Genomic DNA, 14,702 nt, shown 5'->3' on the forward strand with positions numbered 1-14,702 from the left:
TAATATTTGTTTTTACTTTTTGGGGGAGGGTGAGATGGGTGATAAACTTTTCATGAAGTGGGGTTTGTACTAGACCGAAACAAGCTACACTACCTGTAGATCCACCTCAATCAAACCATGACATGTTCTATACCAAAAGAGAGGTACATTTTATAGGAAGATAGAAATAAGACCTTATATAATCTAGGAGTGACATGCCATGTTTTATTTCCTTAGAAAGTTAAAAGCACTGATTTTAAGAACATCGTTCTGAAATTCATGCAGACACAACTGAGACAGTGCTTAACCCCTTTAACCCTTGGCTGTGTCAACTCTGATATGAACCAGCCAATCAGAAACCTCCTCTAGCCTCCTTTGTTCCAAAATCATATAAAAACAAGAGCTTTAGCAATTAAAATGTGTCTTCAAAATGGCTTTCAACCTGTTATTGTTGCACCAGAGCCTTCAAATTGCTCCACAGAGGAACCCAGGCTTGCTGCCCAAGAAACCCTTACTGCTTTACCTGAGAGGATGCCAACTATCACGCAAGTGCTACATAACATTACTGCTTATTAAGATTACCTCAAAAGAGAGTTGATTTAGAGTTGAAATCTATGTGAATAGACAACACATATCTACCAGTATAAATGTTAGTTTAAAAGCTGTTCTAGAAATAATGAAGGTACTTCTTTTGTTCATTTGATTGCATCCAGTACAGTTTGATTTGTCCCTTGGAAAGTGTGAAAGAGATCCTGTTGTAATTGTCTAACTGAAGGGATCCATGGCTAAGTCATTCTTAGAGAAGGTATTCTTCTCTGTGATATCTGAGAAGTTATTTTGTCACACACTAGTGGAGAATATCTTAGATAAGGAAACAGATATTTCAGGAATGGAGCACAGCGTTTTTAAGAACCACAGCTCAATGTTTGGTTCTTGTTGCATGCAATTTACAGATTTTAGCTAAGTGATTTTGAGAGAATCTCTTCTATTTAATTATATAGAAGTTGCTTTGACTAACTACTCCAATGCTATTATTGTTTGTTTTGTCATGTTGTACAAATAAATCCTTATTATTTAATCAAACTGAATAGTCTAAATTGCAAGCTTGCTTTATATATAAACCTCTGGAACTTGAATCAAAGGGGAATCAATAGCTTACTATTTGTTATAGCATATAAATCTAATGTTATTTTCAGAGGATGGCACCACAAAGGATTGTTAAATTCTTTAATAATTAGAATATATATCTAGCTAGCTAACCTCCCCTTATATTAATTGGAGAGCCCACTGGGATCCATGTAAGAATAACAACATCAGGGGCTCCCGAGTGGCATATCCAGCAAAGTCGCTCCACGTGAGTGCAGAATGCGCTCTATAGTCTGCAAGGCGCCAGTTCGAATCCAGGCTAATCCTTTGCCGATCGAGGACGGGAGCTTCCAAGGGGCGGCGCACAATTGGCCGAGCGTCGCCCGGGAGGAGGGAGGGTTAGGTCGGTCAGGGTGTCCGCGGCTCACCGCGCACCAGCGACCCCTGTAGTCTGGCCGGGCGCCTGCGGGCTTGCCTGTAAGCTGCCCGAGAGCTTCGTTGTCCTCCGACGCTGTAGCTAGGGTGGCTGCTATGGTGAGTCTGCAGTGTGAAAAAAAGCGGTCGGCTTGACGTCACACGCTTCGGAGGACAGCGTGTGTTCATCTTCGCCCTCCCGAGACAGCGCAGGGGTGGTAGCGGTGAGCCGACCGTAATAAAATAATTGGCCATTCCAAATTGGGAGAAAATAATAAAAAATAATTGGCAACGACTAAATTTATATATATATAAAAAAGAATAACAACAGCATCAAACAATAGTACTTACATACCCAATATTAGATTAGACAGCGAAGTCTATCCCTGATTGACAGTTAATTCTATAATGTTACTCAATGGCTTTATTATACAGCAGATGAAAATAAAAGTGCTTCCCTATGTGAGCTCCAAGCAGAAGCAAGTGCATCAAGACTAGGATCTCCTCCCACATGAACTTTGGATGGCTTGAGAACTATAAAATGTGCTCCTAGCCCTTTCCAGTGTGGACAGCGTGTTAGACTCACACACAGAGCAGCCAGCCTCTTTCCACAGCAGGAAGTTTACTCTTGTATTTGATTGTGGGAGCACAATTCTGACAAAAACATCAACGGAGCGCAGGTGAGAATTAAATCTCATAAATAATAAATACACAACTGAAGCCACCACTTGATGTGTCCCGCATTTGTTTTCGAAGCAGGAAAACCTGTGTTTGAAGTTTGTGGTGTGTTTAATTGTAATAAGAGTTCACAGGGTTATGCTCTGAATTAGTAGCACACTGCTGTGAGGTGTTTGAAACCTGGCGCTTGAAATGTCAGTTCTTAACACATGCTTTACCGTCTCTTTACCATGACTGTGACATGTTTCCTAGGCCAGATGTTTGGAACATGTCTTGATTGTGTAAAAATAATATTTAATTAGGATGTATTTTGTAATGGTAAAAAAGAGGTATATATTTGTGTTTTTTTGTTGAATAAAAGTAACTCATAATAGAATGTATTTTTTTACTTTCTCCAGAATCCCTTTAAATTGAAATTGTTTTTCATGGGGAGAATGTACCGAATCTGGATCATCCTTTGCGCACTGCTCCATGGTAATACAAACCACTGATAATTCTGATCATTTATACATTTTTGCATGTACTGTTCTTACTTGTTTCTGGAAAAGAATACTATTGTTAGAATGATACCATAGTGTTACAATTCAATACTGATGTACCAATGGCAGCAAACAGTACAGTTATGTTAGTTCATTACAGTATGAGGATACTGTGCAATGTTTGCTCCAGAATTGACATGATGACACATTGTAACAAATTGCCAATTACATTTTTAGATGACTCCTATGTAAGATCAAGATTATTTTTTACTTGTAGGTGCAGAAGGCTTTGTTATCGAGAATGCTCACCATAGCCTGTGCTTTCAAGCTGTCTTGGAGTCCGACAGCCTGCTATTAGTGGAATGCAATCTGAAATCCAGCTTTCAGCAATGGTTCTGGAAAGACGGGCTCCTCTTAGTCAACATGGCTACGGGGAAGTGTCTCTCAGCCCACAAGGCAGATTCTGTGCAGACTGCTGCCTGTGAAAATGCAGCTCACCTCCAGTGGGACTGCCACAACATGAGACTTATCTCCAAGGAAAATTCACACTATCTGACAGCCAACGAGAGCAAGGTTGCCTTCCTCTCCAGCAAGAGTAGCAGTAATTCAGAGTGGAGGGGTTCCACTGGGGACGTTGACATCTGCAAGGAGAGACTGGGTAAGTGTCAGCAAGGTGCTTTCTATCTTCTGAGGAAGTTCCCCAGTACAGCCAGGGTGTAATAGGAAAGAAACGTAACTGAAGCAAGCATAGCTTAAAGTGTTTCCTAGGGTTCTTTACTGATTGAAAGGTCTGTAGTTTCATTGACAGGATTGCCCATTACATTTCTGATTTATGGTATGTGGCATGTTTAACATACCAGTACTTAGATATAATTTCTAAATTACCATGTCTAAGGTTAATTGGGTACCAAAGGGCTGGTCTGATCTGAATGAAATAAATGTTAAAGAACAGTCTATGTATTTGCACTGCGCAAATTACTTCACAGTATATTTCCTCTTGTCATTTGGGCTTAAAGTCCTTCAGACCATTTCAAAAGATAAACAGTAAACGCCAATAAAATAGTCCGTTTGGCATTGACTTTGGTTGTAATGTAAGCATTTATTGCAGAACCACACAGACCAACAAGAAACGCAGCTGGTTCTAAAACGGCCCACCCAGACCCAGCTTCACTTGCAGGTGAAATGCAGGCAGATGTAATGACTGACGCGCAAAGGGAACAGTTACTGTGGTCGTACCGCACCGAGGACCGTAAGTATTGTGTGCTGGAAGAACCTCAATAGAAACATTAGCACTTTAGACTAGAGCCTCCTTTAATGACCTTCTATAGCCAAAACATTCGAAGCTTAATTACTGCACAGATAGTACTGTCGATTTATTGTAGATGGGTTGACAGCTTTAACACTTTTTTGATAAGTTGTCTTTCGCGCACAACAATAGTAGTTTTACTGCTAATTTGTTTGTAGCTATATAAACCATATACTGTAAACTTATATAAAATATAAATGTGATTGTATTATTTTTGTAAACGTATCTAAATAATAGCAGAATATGGCGCTTTGTGCACCAACGATCGTTAAAATCAATACGCCAGGGAAGGGTTTAAACAGTGTCTGTATTCAGATGTGCTACTTCTGCCCTTGTATTTGTTTGGTGTCTGCTTTGGTTTTTTGTTGCATTCCTTAGCTGTCCCCCACCTAACGGCGTGATAGCGATCACAGTCACATATTGAGCCTGTTTGAATGTGCGCTGCGTGCAGGGCTTGACAAATACGTGCTTGTGCCAAGATAAACTGCACACAAACTCAACAGCTTTAAATGGACTCGTGTGACAAGTTAGTTAACTTAAAACAGACCTGAGCAAATCAACGGAGCTCGTCAACATGACATATTTTACATTTCTAAGAATGCGACCTTGACGTGATTTCTATCTTTATTTGGATGAGTCAAACCATCATGCCATAAAACTGAATGTCTCTTTATAATGCTGGCTTTGTAGTAGGCCTATTGCTCTGTAGTTTTATATGCAGTTCAGAGGTTTTTATAGAGCAGTTCAGATGTTTTTATGAGAGTGTTAATATTGTGCAAACACACTCAGAATGTATGTACTTTATATTCTTGAGGTTTTCTGCTGCTATACAAAAAAATCACGACTTCGATTAAAGCGGTATGTCTAACAGTTGTATCGGGCAGGATTGGTAAACTTTTCAAGTTCAACAACGACACAATGATAATGGAAGCAGTGAAAAGCTAATACATTGAATGTTGTACATTGTGTTCACCTGCCTTTATTATTCAAACATTATGCCTGAGGGTGAAGTATCAGGGTTTATATCAGGGTTAAACTTACCAGTGTGTAAAACATATCGATTTAGTCAAATGTCTGAGGTATAGAAAACACAAAATAAAGCTACAAAATAACAAATACTCTACTTTGACTTTGAACAAACTGTTGTACGTGCAATAATAATAATAATAATAATAATAATAATAATAATAATAATAATAATAATAATAATATCTCTTCAGATTTCATAACTGCTTTCTGTTTTATTTTGTCTACAGCGTCTCCATGGAATTATGCCATTCTTGCTTTATCTTTTGTGGCACTGCTGTCAGGTTTTCTTATCTTGGGACTCAGCTCAATGGCTAAGTAAGTACCCATTCAAATCTGCAGTGCCTCTAACTGTCTAACACACAGTATATACTGATGCATATTACATTGAAGTAAATCATTAAAGTAACTGTGAACTGCTTTAAAGTGTTGCACAGTATTCTGCCTGACTCCCTGCTGATGAGGGGGCGTTCTTGTTAGATTTCGCTCTGTAAAGATTAATAAATCCCTATGAGTCAGTTAGCATATGACTCCATGTACACTAGCACAGTGTGAGTCAGTCACTGCTGTGAAAGGTACATGAGACAGGTACAACGTACCAGAATGCATTGCGAAGTGTGTTGGAAAGCCTGAACTGTCCCCAACTGTCCTAGTGTACACAGAGTCGTATAGTAAACCCTGCCTTTGAATAGCCTGTTTCCTTGCTGTTCTTAACATACAAAGGGGGAGGATTCAATCAATGCAACATGCAATCAAAATGTACAGGGGTGAAGCCTGTTTTCAATTAAAGTCTTAATTAATGTTAACAGTAGCATTTTCAGGACATAATGTCTTATATCGGGAAGATAACTATGAGTAGCGTCATAGAAGAGGCAATTAGCACTGCTCCTGGTCTTTGTTCCAACCCTGTTCTAAATGGTTTCATTGAACCTCCATCCAGAGTCTGAAGTAGTTCATGATATAATGTTAGCTGTTAAACCTGGAGTGGAATAGCCCTCCAGGGCACCCCTGCTCTACCCTGTAGTCATTTGGATTCCGTTGTTTAGGAAAAGGAAGGTTACAGCACAATACAAGGCAGCATTGAATACAGAAAAAACCCTGCAGATGGAACGGATGCTGGAGCAAGAGAAACAAACACATGTCCCTTTCAGTCACACACTACCGTCAAAGACTGCTGCGCCGGACTCTCCTAAATCAGGCAACATCACGATCCAGTGGAAGGACGGGAACGTTTCCACCCTCTTCCAAGACGATCGCGAGGAGAATGTGTAGAAGCGAGCGCTGCTATTTCAATTGACAAATTACGCGAAACAGAAACGAGGTTATGGTCAAACACTGAAAGGTCAAGCATTATTAGATACACTGCATGTTTTATTATATTATAATGTAGATAGGATTTCCATTGCATACATGCTTTACTAGATCATGTGGAGCAAAGTCTGTTTTCTCCATTTGGGTTTGATACGTAAACCACATACGGTTAAGAAAATTATTCCAGGATAGGTAATGACCTTATTATAATTTGAAAGTATATTTTAATGTTTTCCCAACAAAAATAAGGTTGATTATCCCAAATTGATCTGGTCCACTTGATCTGGAATAACCCATATGCCATTTGTTAAATTTACAAACTTCCTGGCCTCTTCATAATCTCAAATATAGTCTGATATGAATGTATGTAGAATAAGTCAGGCGTGCAGCTCAGCCAAGATTCCTTTCAGTTCATCCACCTGCAGGTTTGAATTTGTCAGAAGAAAAACAACAAAAAAAGTCTTACTTTTTATAAATAGCTTCTAAGAATGCCATCAGCAAGTGATAGCTAAAAAGCATTGCATGTACACTGGGCATGCATGCTAATGCAGTATCATTTATTTATGTAATGGTTAAACCCTAATTGCCTGTAAATGTTTGGTTTTTACAGGTGGTTTAAAAAGAATTCACCAAAATATTTGAACTTATTTTTACATGTAGAGATCCCTCCATAAAGAACTTAATAATATCTACTACAAAGCTATTGTTTTATGCAATTACCTGTAGAACACACTATCACTGTCTTAAGTGAACACAAAGGTTTAGTTCCCTTTGATAACAGCTGGTTAATTCAGGTGTCACTGTGCACATAAATCACCTGCCAGCTTCTCCATTCTCTCAACAAAGTCATTCATTCGAAAGATATAAATGCAACTGGGGATAATGTCTGCAGCATTTTTAATACAGTACTGGTACAACAGGGAAGATAAAAGGCTCTATTGCATGCTTATTTTACTAATAAATACTTTCCAAGAGATATACTGTGATCATTGTGGAACAGACATGAATAGCGATTGGTGGAGCTGGAAGCAACTGTTGTACCGAGTGCTATAAATTGAATTAAAATCCATACAAACTATTCAAATACATGCAAAACCATTTGTGTTTCTATGGAGATACTCTCAGTAAATTAAATACAGGGTTATTATTGTGTACAGTATTTTACAATGCCTTGAAACATTCTGAGAGCTATTAATAATAAAAAAAGTCATTCAAAAGTTGCTAAACATCTACTAAATATTCTGTACACATGGCTGTGCTATCTCTCATTTGCTACTTTCTCAGCTGTGCAAACTGTGCATATTAAGAATATATCCAAATTTACAGCATGTAAAATATAGGGGGAAACCACAGAATTGCTTATCTATATCATATCTCTGTACCATGTGTGTTTCATTTTTATTAGTTGCCTAAAACATATATTTCATCCTGTTTTTGTAACAGTTTGGGCATTGCACCCCCGATCTTTATATCCAAGAAGTGGGTGACTAGGATTTAAACCTGGAACTAATAGCTTGGAGAGCCACACTGAGAGGGGAGCAGCTTATCGACATAGCTGCTTCCTGTAGTTACTCTTATCCACCACTAGAGGGCGGTCCTCAAATTCAGTAACTCCAGCAGAACATTTGAACTGGTTTCAGGTGGCACAGTAGAGATAGTCAATCCACAGCCTTGAGGCAACAATTTCCTGAAAAATATAAAGCTTTGGCCACCTACCCACCCCTTTCAACACACACACACACACACACACACACACACACAAAAGCTATTTCCTGTGTCCATCACATCACTTCCTCCTCTTCTGCTTCAGCCCCATATGACAGGAATAGACAGTTTTGGTTTAACGTTTTGGTTTTTGGTTTGACTGTTAGCTGGTTTTGAACTGACAGTAAATAAAAAGCAGTCTGCGTTTAAGTGGTTAAAATATCTTGAAGCCCTTGAGCAGGGTGAGCGTTGGCGCCCTCCTCTTGCTCTGCGCTCGGGAGGACTTGACGGTGATGACTTTGGCCTGGGCGACGGAGGGCAGCTCTTTGTAGTTGGCGGAGGACAGGCTCACGACCGCCTTCTCCTCGCTGATGAAGAGCGGCCTCACCGGCAGGTTCCTCTCTGTCTCGCGCCTCACCTCGCGGGCGGCCTCGTGAAACACGCGCTGCACCGAGTCGAAGTCCAGGCAGGCCGACACCTCGTAAAACAGACAGCCATACTTGGAGGCCAACGACAGCCCGTCGGACTTGCTGACCTGTCTGAAAGGGCCAAAGCCAAACAATAGAAGAAGAGAGACCCTTTATTATCCTGCTGCCACAACACAATAAAACTGCAGCAGGTATAAGTACTCCCAGGCCAGCCTCACAACCCTTTTCTAAGGCACATATTTGACTCTATTTACCTGATATTAGTCCTTCTGCTTAGACATAATGCAAGATCGGTTAAAATTGTCACTTTTCATAGCCATTTAGACATAAAGATACTGGATATAAAACACTACTACACTATTCTACTTTATATGCAAGTTTGTTTTTTTTTGGTTTTGCTGTAAGCAGAGAAAGAGAATTTCAAGCCATTTGAAATATGTATGTAATCTGGCATTGCTTTGCTTTCAAAACTTGTCTAGACCAAACATGCCAGTTGAGGCTCTGCAGATGTTTGTGGAATTAACAATACGTACACATGCTTGCAATAACACACTTGACCCGTTTCTCAAGTGGATCTTGGATGTCATTGCTAACATTGACTTCACTGTTAGAACTCGGTACAGTACAAATAAACATGTCAAAAGAAAATCTTAGTAGGATTTTGTGACTTTATTTTGCAATGACCTGTATCTTTCCATGTCCAGTTTGTTCCCCAGTAGAATGACTGGGTACTCCTGCTGCACTCCCTTAGTGTGGATGGACACAGTGTCCAGGTACAGACGGCACGCTTCGAAACTCCTTCTGTTCTCAATGCTGTACACCACTATGAAGGCGTTGGCCCAGTTAAGGTAGCGCTCACAGTTCACAGGCCCATCCTACAAATGAGAACAAACCAGAGTCCTTAAATCCACACGACGAATCCCTGCTCTAATGAGTGGATACTGCGCTGGTGAAAGACATGGGTTTAAACTTAGGGTCTCTAAAATAATAGTCCATCATTAACTACATCTGATGTCGGAAAACATAAAAAAAAAAATCAAATTATTATAACTAGTAGAAACATTACATCACTTCTTTGCTATGAAGTACAGTGTTTATTTTGGGAAAACCAGCATGCCAAAAAACAGTTTCTACCATAAAACCAGAACATTTAATGAGCAGGTATTTTAATGAGTACCAGTTGCTGAGGCAGGGAGCTCACATAACCCTGGCCCTGCTGAGTGAACTGTTAGAGAAGACAGACTTCCAGACAGTTTGTGGTTCATTTACCTGGTCTGCCGTATCCATGACTTTCAGAAGAACAGGCTGCTGATCCACAATTTCTTCTGAAGTGTAAGTATCTTCTGTAACAGACATGGAGCCGTTGTTACACGTATGTTTTTGGGTGAACAGGGGTATGGGTCTAATATGGACAACATAAATATGACAACCATATTAAATAAACTATGCAACAAAATTCTAGGACTAGAGACCCCATGAGATACTGTAGCCAAAAGTTCATCTCCGGACACTTATTCACGGTCATCGAAACAGACCAATACTTTGTATAAACTAGCATGAAGCATCCAGGAGAATGGGGTTTCCTTTCTGTAACTCTCTCAATAAATGTATTCATTTCCCTTATATAATTTGACCTCAGTATATTTGCACGGTATTACTGCACTTTCCCCATTGTTTTCCCGTGGTTATACTATGCATTTACTATAGTTTGCCATGTTTTACCATACCTTTACAGTGCTTAACTAAGCTTTACCATGCTTTCACTATAGGAAACTTGCATATGGGTTTGTCACAGTACTGTGCACTACACACATATTTATGTGATGAGTGAAAAAGAGCACCCAGGTTCAATGTCTCTGTCTTCAGTATGTGAGTCAAATTAGATAGTAAGTAACTACTGTAGTAAGGGCAGCAGTGAGGGATTTCCGCTTCACGTAGCAGAGCTAATAAGATTCTAAATCATTATCTCTGAGAGAACGCTGTAAAGATCACTGTAACCTTGATTCATATGATTAATTAATGTCTGATAATTACAAACGTTGATGAATAACTATCTCATATCTCAACTGGGAAATAAAGCCATATCGCCTTTCTGGCCAGCTTATCTTTTGAAAACGATTTACAAACGTTACACTTGAATTATTAGGCCTTTACTCACTTCTTGGATTGTTTCCCTAACAGGCTAATCTCCATAATAAATAACCGGCACTTATTTGCTTTGTCCTGCGTTCTGTCACATACAAATGAGTGTAATTATTCAAGACGCAAGCAAGTGGAAAAAGAATTAACAGTTTGCAGTTGGATACAGCCAGAAAGATTTCAGAAAGGTGGATACAGCCAACAGGCCAATGGGTACGAGACATTTCAAATCAAACAAATTCCTTGAAACCAGAGGATTAACTATCATAGAGCAAAGCAGAATGTCAGGTTATGTAACATGTTACCTAAGCAGCCCTTTGCAATTCAGCATCTCCCATGTTGTAAATTTTACTAAAGTGGAACTTTTTCAGTTTCAAACTGAAGGGCTCCTGTATATGTTCTGAAGCTTTTAACGAGAATAACTTTGGACTTCATTTGTATAAATTATTTAATAGGTAGGATTTGGGAAATCTGGAATTCTCCTATAGAGTGATTTAGATTTCCCTAATTCAGGTTTCTTGGTGTTTCATTATTTATAGCATATATACATGCACAACACATTTTGTCTGCACTTTACTTTGAAATGCAGTTTTCAAGTTGCTAATGTTTCTTGCATTACACATTTGTAGAACTCTCGTATATGTTTCGTAAACTACAGTTGCTAGTTTTTTTTTAACAATTGTGTAAGACAGGAGCATTGATAGAAAACAACATTACATTGCATTTCTCAGTGATATCTCTTTCGCAGTCTGGACTGTATCTCCACTTCATAGCTGGGTTGCTGGTGACAAGGCACCAAAGGTTAAAGGGTCTTGCTTGCACATAACCAAACATTGCTTTGATGTATCACCAGTTAATGCTCTTTTATCAAGGAATTTGAAGCACTTCATAACTCAAGACTGAATACTTTCCCTACAGTACTTAAATATGTTATTGAGCATTCAAAACAGAAAGAAAGCAAGCTGACATCATACACTGATGCACAGACACCAAATAATGGTATCATATATATATATATATATATATATATATATATATATATATATATAAATTTGTTAAAAACAAATTTAAAGACACTGAAAAAGCCTTCTAGTCAAAACATATGTCATTGAATTTTAGTTTCTTTTGGTATTTCTAAATCCTTTAAAAACTGAAACCTACCCAAATTTGGATCATATTCACTGATGAATCTTTTGGTGAGAAACTTCACGGTCAAAGCTACAGGAAACAAAAAAGAGATCCTGTTTAGTCTTGTGTTTTAACAAACTTCACAACAGATGAAAGTGGTTTAAAGCTTCAGCAATGCCAAGAAATAAACAGTTTATTACAATACTGGCTTTAACCCTACAGACACGGTAGCTGAAGAAGTGGTTGTACAAAACAACTAAAGCATTACTTTAGCGCTTCTAACAGGGTTACTGTAGCGCTTCTAACAGGGTTACTGTAGCGCTTCTAACAGGGTTACTGTAGCGCTTCTAACAGGGTTACTGTAGCGCTTCTAACAGGGTTACTGTAGCGCTTCTAACAGGGTTTGACTAACACACATGGATAGTATCTATATAATGAGGTGAATCGGGGAGAGGCAACTGAAACAACCAATGCTAATATTTGTTGGGAGGCAGAATGGATAGATGGGTAGACATACATACCTCTTTCAGTAACTTTACAAAAGGACTGTGATAAACCAACTATAGAGCTGTCTTTCCTAACCCTGAACACAGGTCCTGCTGTGCTGAAAGACCTTCAGTGAATTTAAACAGCCATTATAACCACAGAGATCAGACAGATCAAATGTACTGCTTTTTTTCCATCTGTGTTAGAGTCTCTTTATCTTTGTGATCAGTAATAGTGGGCCTGCATGTTCTGCTGCTCACACACACACCTACCCACCTGTTTGTTCATTCTTCCCGAGGCTCCCCTAACAGTCTCAGGGCTTTAGACAATTACTCCATTGTCTTTGTTCAGTAAAGGTAGAGTACTTTAACTCACACTTGCTGTGATGTCTATTTTGCTCCCTCCCCTGTTTGCAAGTAGAGCAGTCACTATAACAAGCATCTGATGGACACCATTAACACTGAAAGAGGGACTTGAATCAAGATTTGGTGATTTTTGTAGAAAGGGTTTATTATAGCATTTTTATGTTTTGTTTTTACTAATACTGCCTTCCAGAGAGGAGTAATCAGCTTGTTAATCTGTCAAGTCCTGGGGGAGTTTTGATTTACTCTTATTAATTTCAGACCTGAGGGATCCTGCACAGAACCTAGCCCTAGATGTGCTAACATTCTGTACTGGACAGGGTGATACAGCTTGTACTGCAGACCCACACATTCTTAATTGATATCAGCTCAAAGAACTGGCACAACTCACTCACACGCACGCACGCACGCACACGTTTAAAACTAGTTACGGGCCGTTACACTTGAATCACAAGGTAATTAATGTGGCATTACTTACTGCTACTTAGTAATCACTGCAGATTATACACTACTGTATTTGGATTCATTATAGGGATTCAAATATTTATGACTAGAACTTCCTCTGCCTATATTTGTTGTCCGCACACCCCTGACTGACACTTTAGCAACTTATTAAAAAGTGATACAGGCTACGAAATAAACATCACGCAATAAGTACACTCAACGCAAAGTATTTACCAAAAAGCAATGTAATGTGCGAAAATAAGTGAATTATTATTTTTATTAATAATAATAATAATAATAATAATAATAATAATAATAATAATAATAATAATAATAATAATAATTACCGGATTTCCCCGATCCTCTGCATCCTAACATTGCGATATTGCATTCATTCAGATCTCGGTCTGGGATGGTAGATAAATTAACAACACTGCAAGATCTCGATTTACCAAACATGGAGGACATCCTCTGCCTGAAAGGTGATATACAGACATCACTGTGGATTCCCAAAAAGATAATTTACAGCATCAGTAAAATATAACTTCATTCACATCCACTATATATTCATATTTGCAGTGCATTCACCGTACTGTAATCTGCGTAACAAGAAACACGTCGTTTTCAAATGTAATCAGTGAATTCATTACCAGAGATATGTGTGGTATTTAGTTATGTATTTGTAATTACAATATTGTGTAACCTGTGAATAACGTTGTGATCAATTAAATTAAGATTCGTGCACTCACGTTCTATAAAAAAAAAGGAAAAAAAAGAAATGGTCTCACCTCTTATTTTCCTCAAACATAAGTTTCAGTGGACAAGTCTCCTCTATCTTTGAATGTGTATCTAAACTCTTGCTGAAGCGCTACTCACATTTCACAGTGTTGCGTTTAAAAAAACCTGTATCGCTTCCCGGTCTTCCAACAGTTGGTTTGATTTTAATTGCTTCGATTCCCCTGATGCCTTCTCTTCTGGTGTAAAATTCTGACCCGTCCCGTCGACTCTTATGATCGATGATGGTGTGTATTATCTGAAGATGAAGAGGCACCGCTGAATGAAGAGCCGGTTGTTTCTCGGGCACCTGTACAAATCTTTACAACAAAATGTTCTTCACTTCTTCTCAGAAAGTCCTTGTATGCACGCGGCGCAACTTGTATCTTGTCTGTTTTTATTTATTTCTTTTTATCTACTACAAAGCATTACAAACAAGACCCATTTCAGAAACAATGTACAGACCTCGGGGGAAAAAATGTGATACACAGACTTTTGCTGGATGAATGAAAAACGTTTGGCTTTGAATGAAGGAAGGGGGAAAAAATGAAGAATTACAGAAGAATGCACGTGGTTACGTATTTTGATTTGTTGCCAGATTCCTTGTATGGAAACTACCACAGTTCATTCTCATGAAGTTTACTCAAAAATGTGACACAGCCTTTGAAATAACAGCATCAATCGAAACGCAGTAACAGTAGCTGTACAATGCTTATATAGATAGATACTGTGGGCCACAATAATGAAGGTTAAACCGAAACAGTTCAGTTTAAAATGTTAGTGCTTTTAAAATAATATATATATATATATATATATATATATATATATATATATATATATATATATATATATATATATATATATATATATATAAGGCACAGTACATTGTTCAGTGAATGTGATTCAGTACACCCTTGCATGACCCACAAGAAATGCTTGGAGTGGGATGTTTGGAATA

The 14,702-nt window shown here is 38.5% G+C and overlaps 2 protein-coding genes across 6 annotated transcripts; one reads left to right on the top strand and one right to left on the bottom strand.

Annotated features, from left to right (window-relative positions):
• Positions 1-2,031: 2,031 nt before the first annotated feature.
• On the top strand, positions 2,032-7,499 carry LOC117427748 (uncharacterized). Its single transcript, XM_058995314.1, has 6 exons — positions 2,032-2,159; positions 2,556-2,631; positions 2,914-3,294; positions 3,745-3,885; positions 5,199-5,286; positions 6,015-7,499. Exons 2-6 carry the CDS (start codon positions 2,583-2,585, stop codon positions 6,238-6,240), a joined length of 885 nt encoding a protein of 294 aa, XP_058851297.1. The 5' UTR covers positions 2,032-2,159; positions 2,556-2,582; the 3' UTR covers positions 6,241-7,499.
• LOC117429213 (ras-like protein family member 12) lies at positions 7,160-14,325 on the bottom strand. 5 transcript variants are annotated; one of them, XM_034048481.3, is made up of 6 exons: positions 13,759-14,325; positions 13,318-13,469; positions 11,712-11,768; positions 9,681-9,751; positions 9,096-9,286; positions 7,160-8,522 (listed from the first exon to the last, which is right to left on the bottom strand). In XM_034048481.3, the coding sequence occupies exons 1-6, from the start codon at positions 13,776-13,778 to the stop codon at positions 8,198-8,200; spliced, it is 816 nt and encodes a 271-aa protein (XP_033904372.3). In that variant the 5' UTR covers positions 13,779-14,325; the 3' UTR covers positions 7,160-8,197. The 5 variants fall into 5 exon arrangements, with proteins under 5 accessions (XP_033904372.3, XP_033904371.3, XP_033904375.3 ...); XM_034048480.3 differs by having other exon boundaries at positions 9,681-9,754; positions 13,759-14,319; XM_034048484.3 differs by having other exon boundaries at positions 9,681-9,754; positions 13,847-14,318.
• Positions 14,326-14,702: the final 377 nt, after the last annotated feature.

This window comes from Acipenser ruthenus, chromosome 21 (assembly GCF_902713425.1).
Source record: "Acipenser ruthenus chromosome 21, fAciRut3.2 maternal haplotype, whole genome shotgun sequence".
Lineage (NCBI taxonomy): Eukaryota > Metazoa > Chordata > Actinopteri > Acipenseriformes > Acipenseridae > Acipenser > Acipenser ruthenus.

Bases quoted from the DNA above. Each gene is read 5' to 3' on its own strand.
- LOC117427748 (XM_058995314.1), top strand. From the start codon at position 2,583: ATGGGGAGAATGTACCGAATCTGGATCATCCTTTGCGCACTGCTCCAT. The intron at 3,295-3,744 runs GTAAGTGTCAGC...CATTTATTGCAG, and splicing joins CATCTGCAAGGAGAGACTGG to AACCACACAGACCAACAAGA. The intron at 3,886-5,198 runs GTAAGTATTGTG...TTTTGTCTACAG, and splicing joins GTCGTACCGCACCGAGGACC to CGTCTCCATGGAATTATGCC.
- LOC117429213 (XM_034048480.3), bottom strand. From the start codon at position 13,778: ATGTTTGAGGAAAATAAGAG. The intron at 9,755-11,711 runs GTAGGTTTCAGT...TGTCTGTTACAG, and splicing joins TGAATATGATCCAAATTTGG to AAGATACTTACACTTCAGAA. The intron at 9,287-9,680 runs GTAAATGAACCA...TCTCATTTGTAG, and splicing joins TCATGGATACGGCAGACCAG to GATGGGCCTGTGAACTGTGA.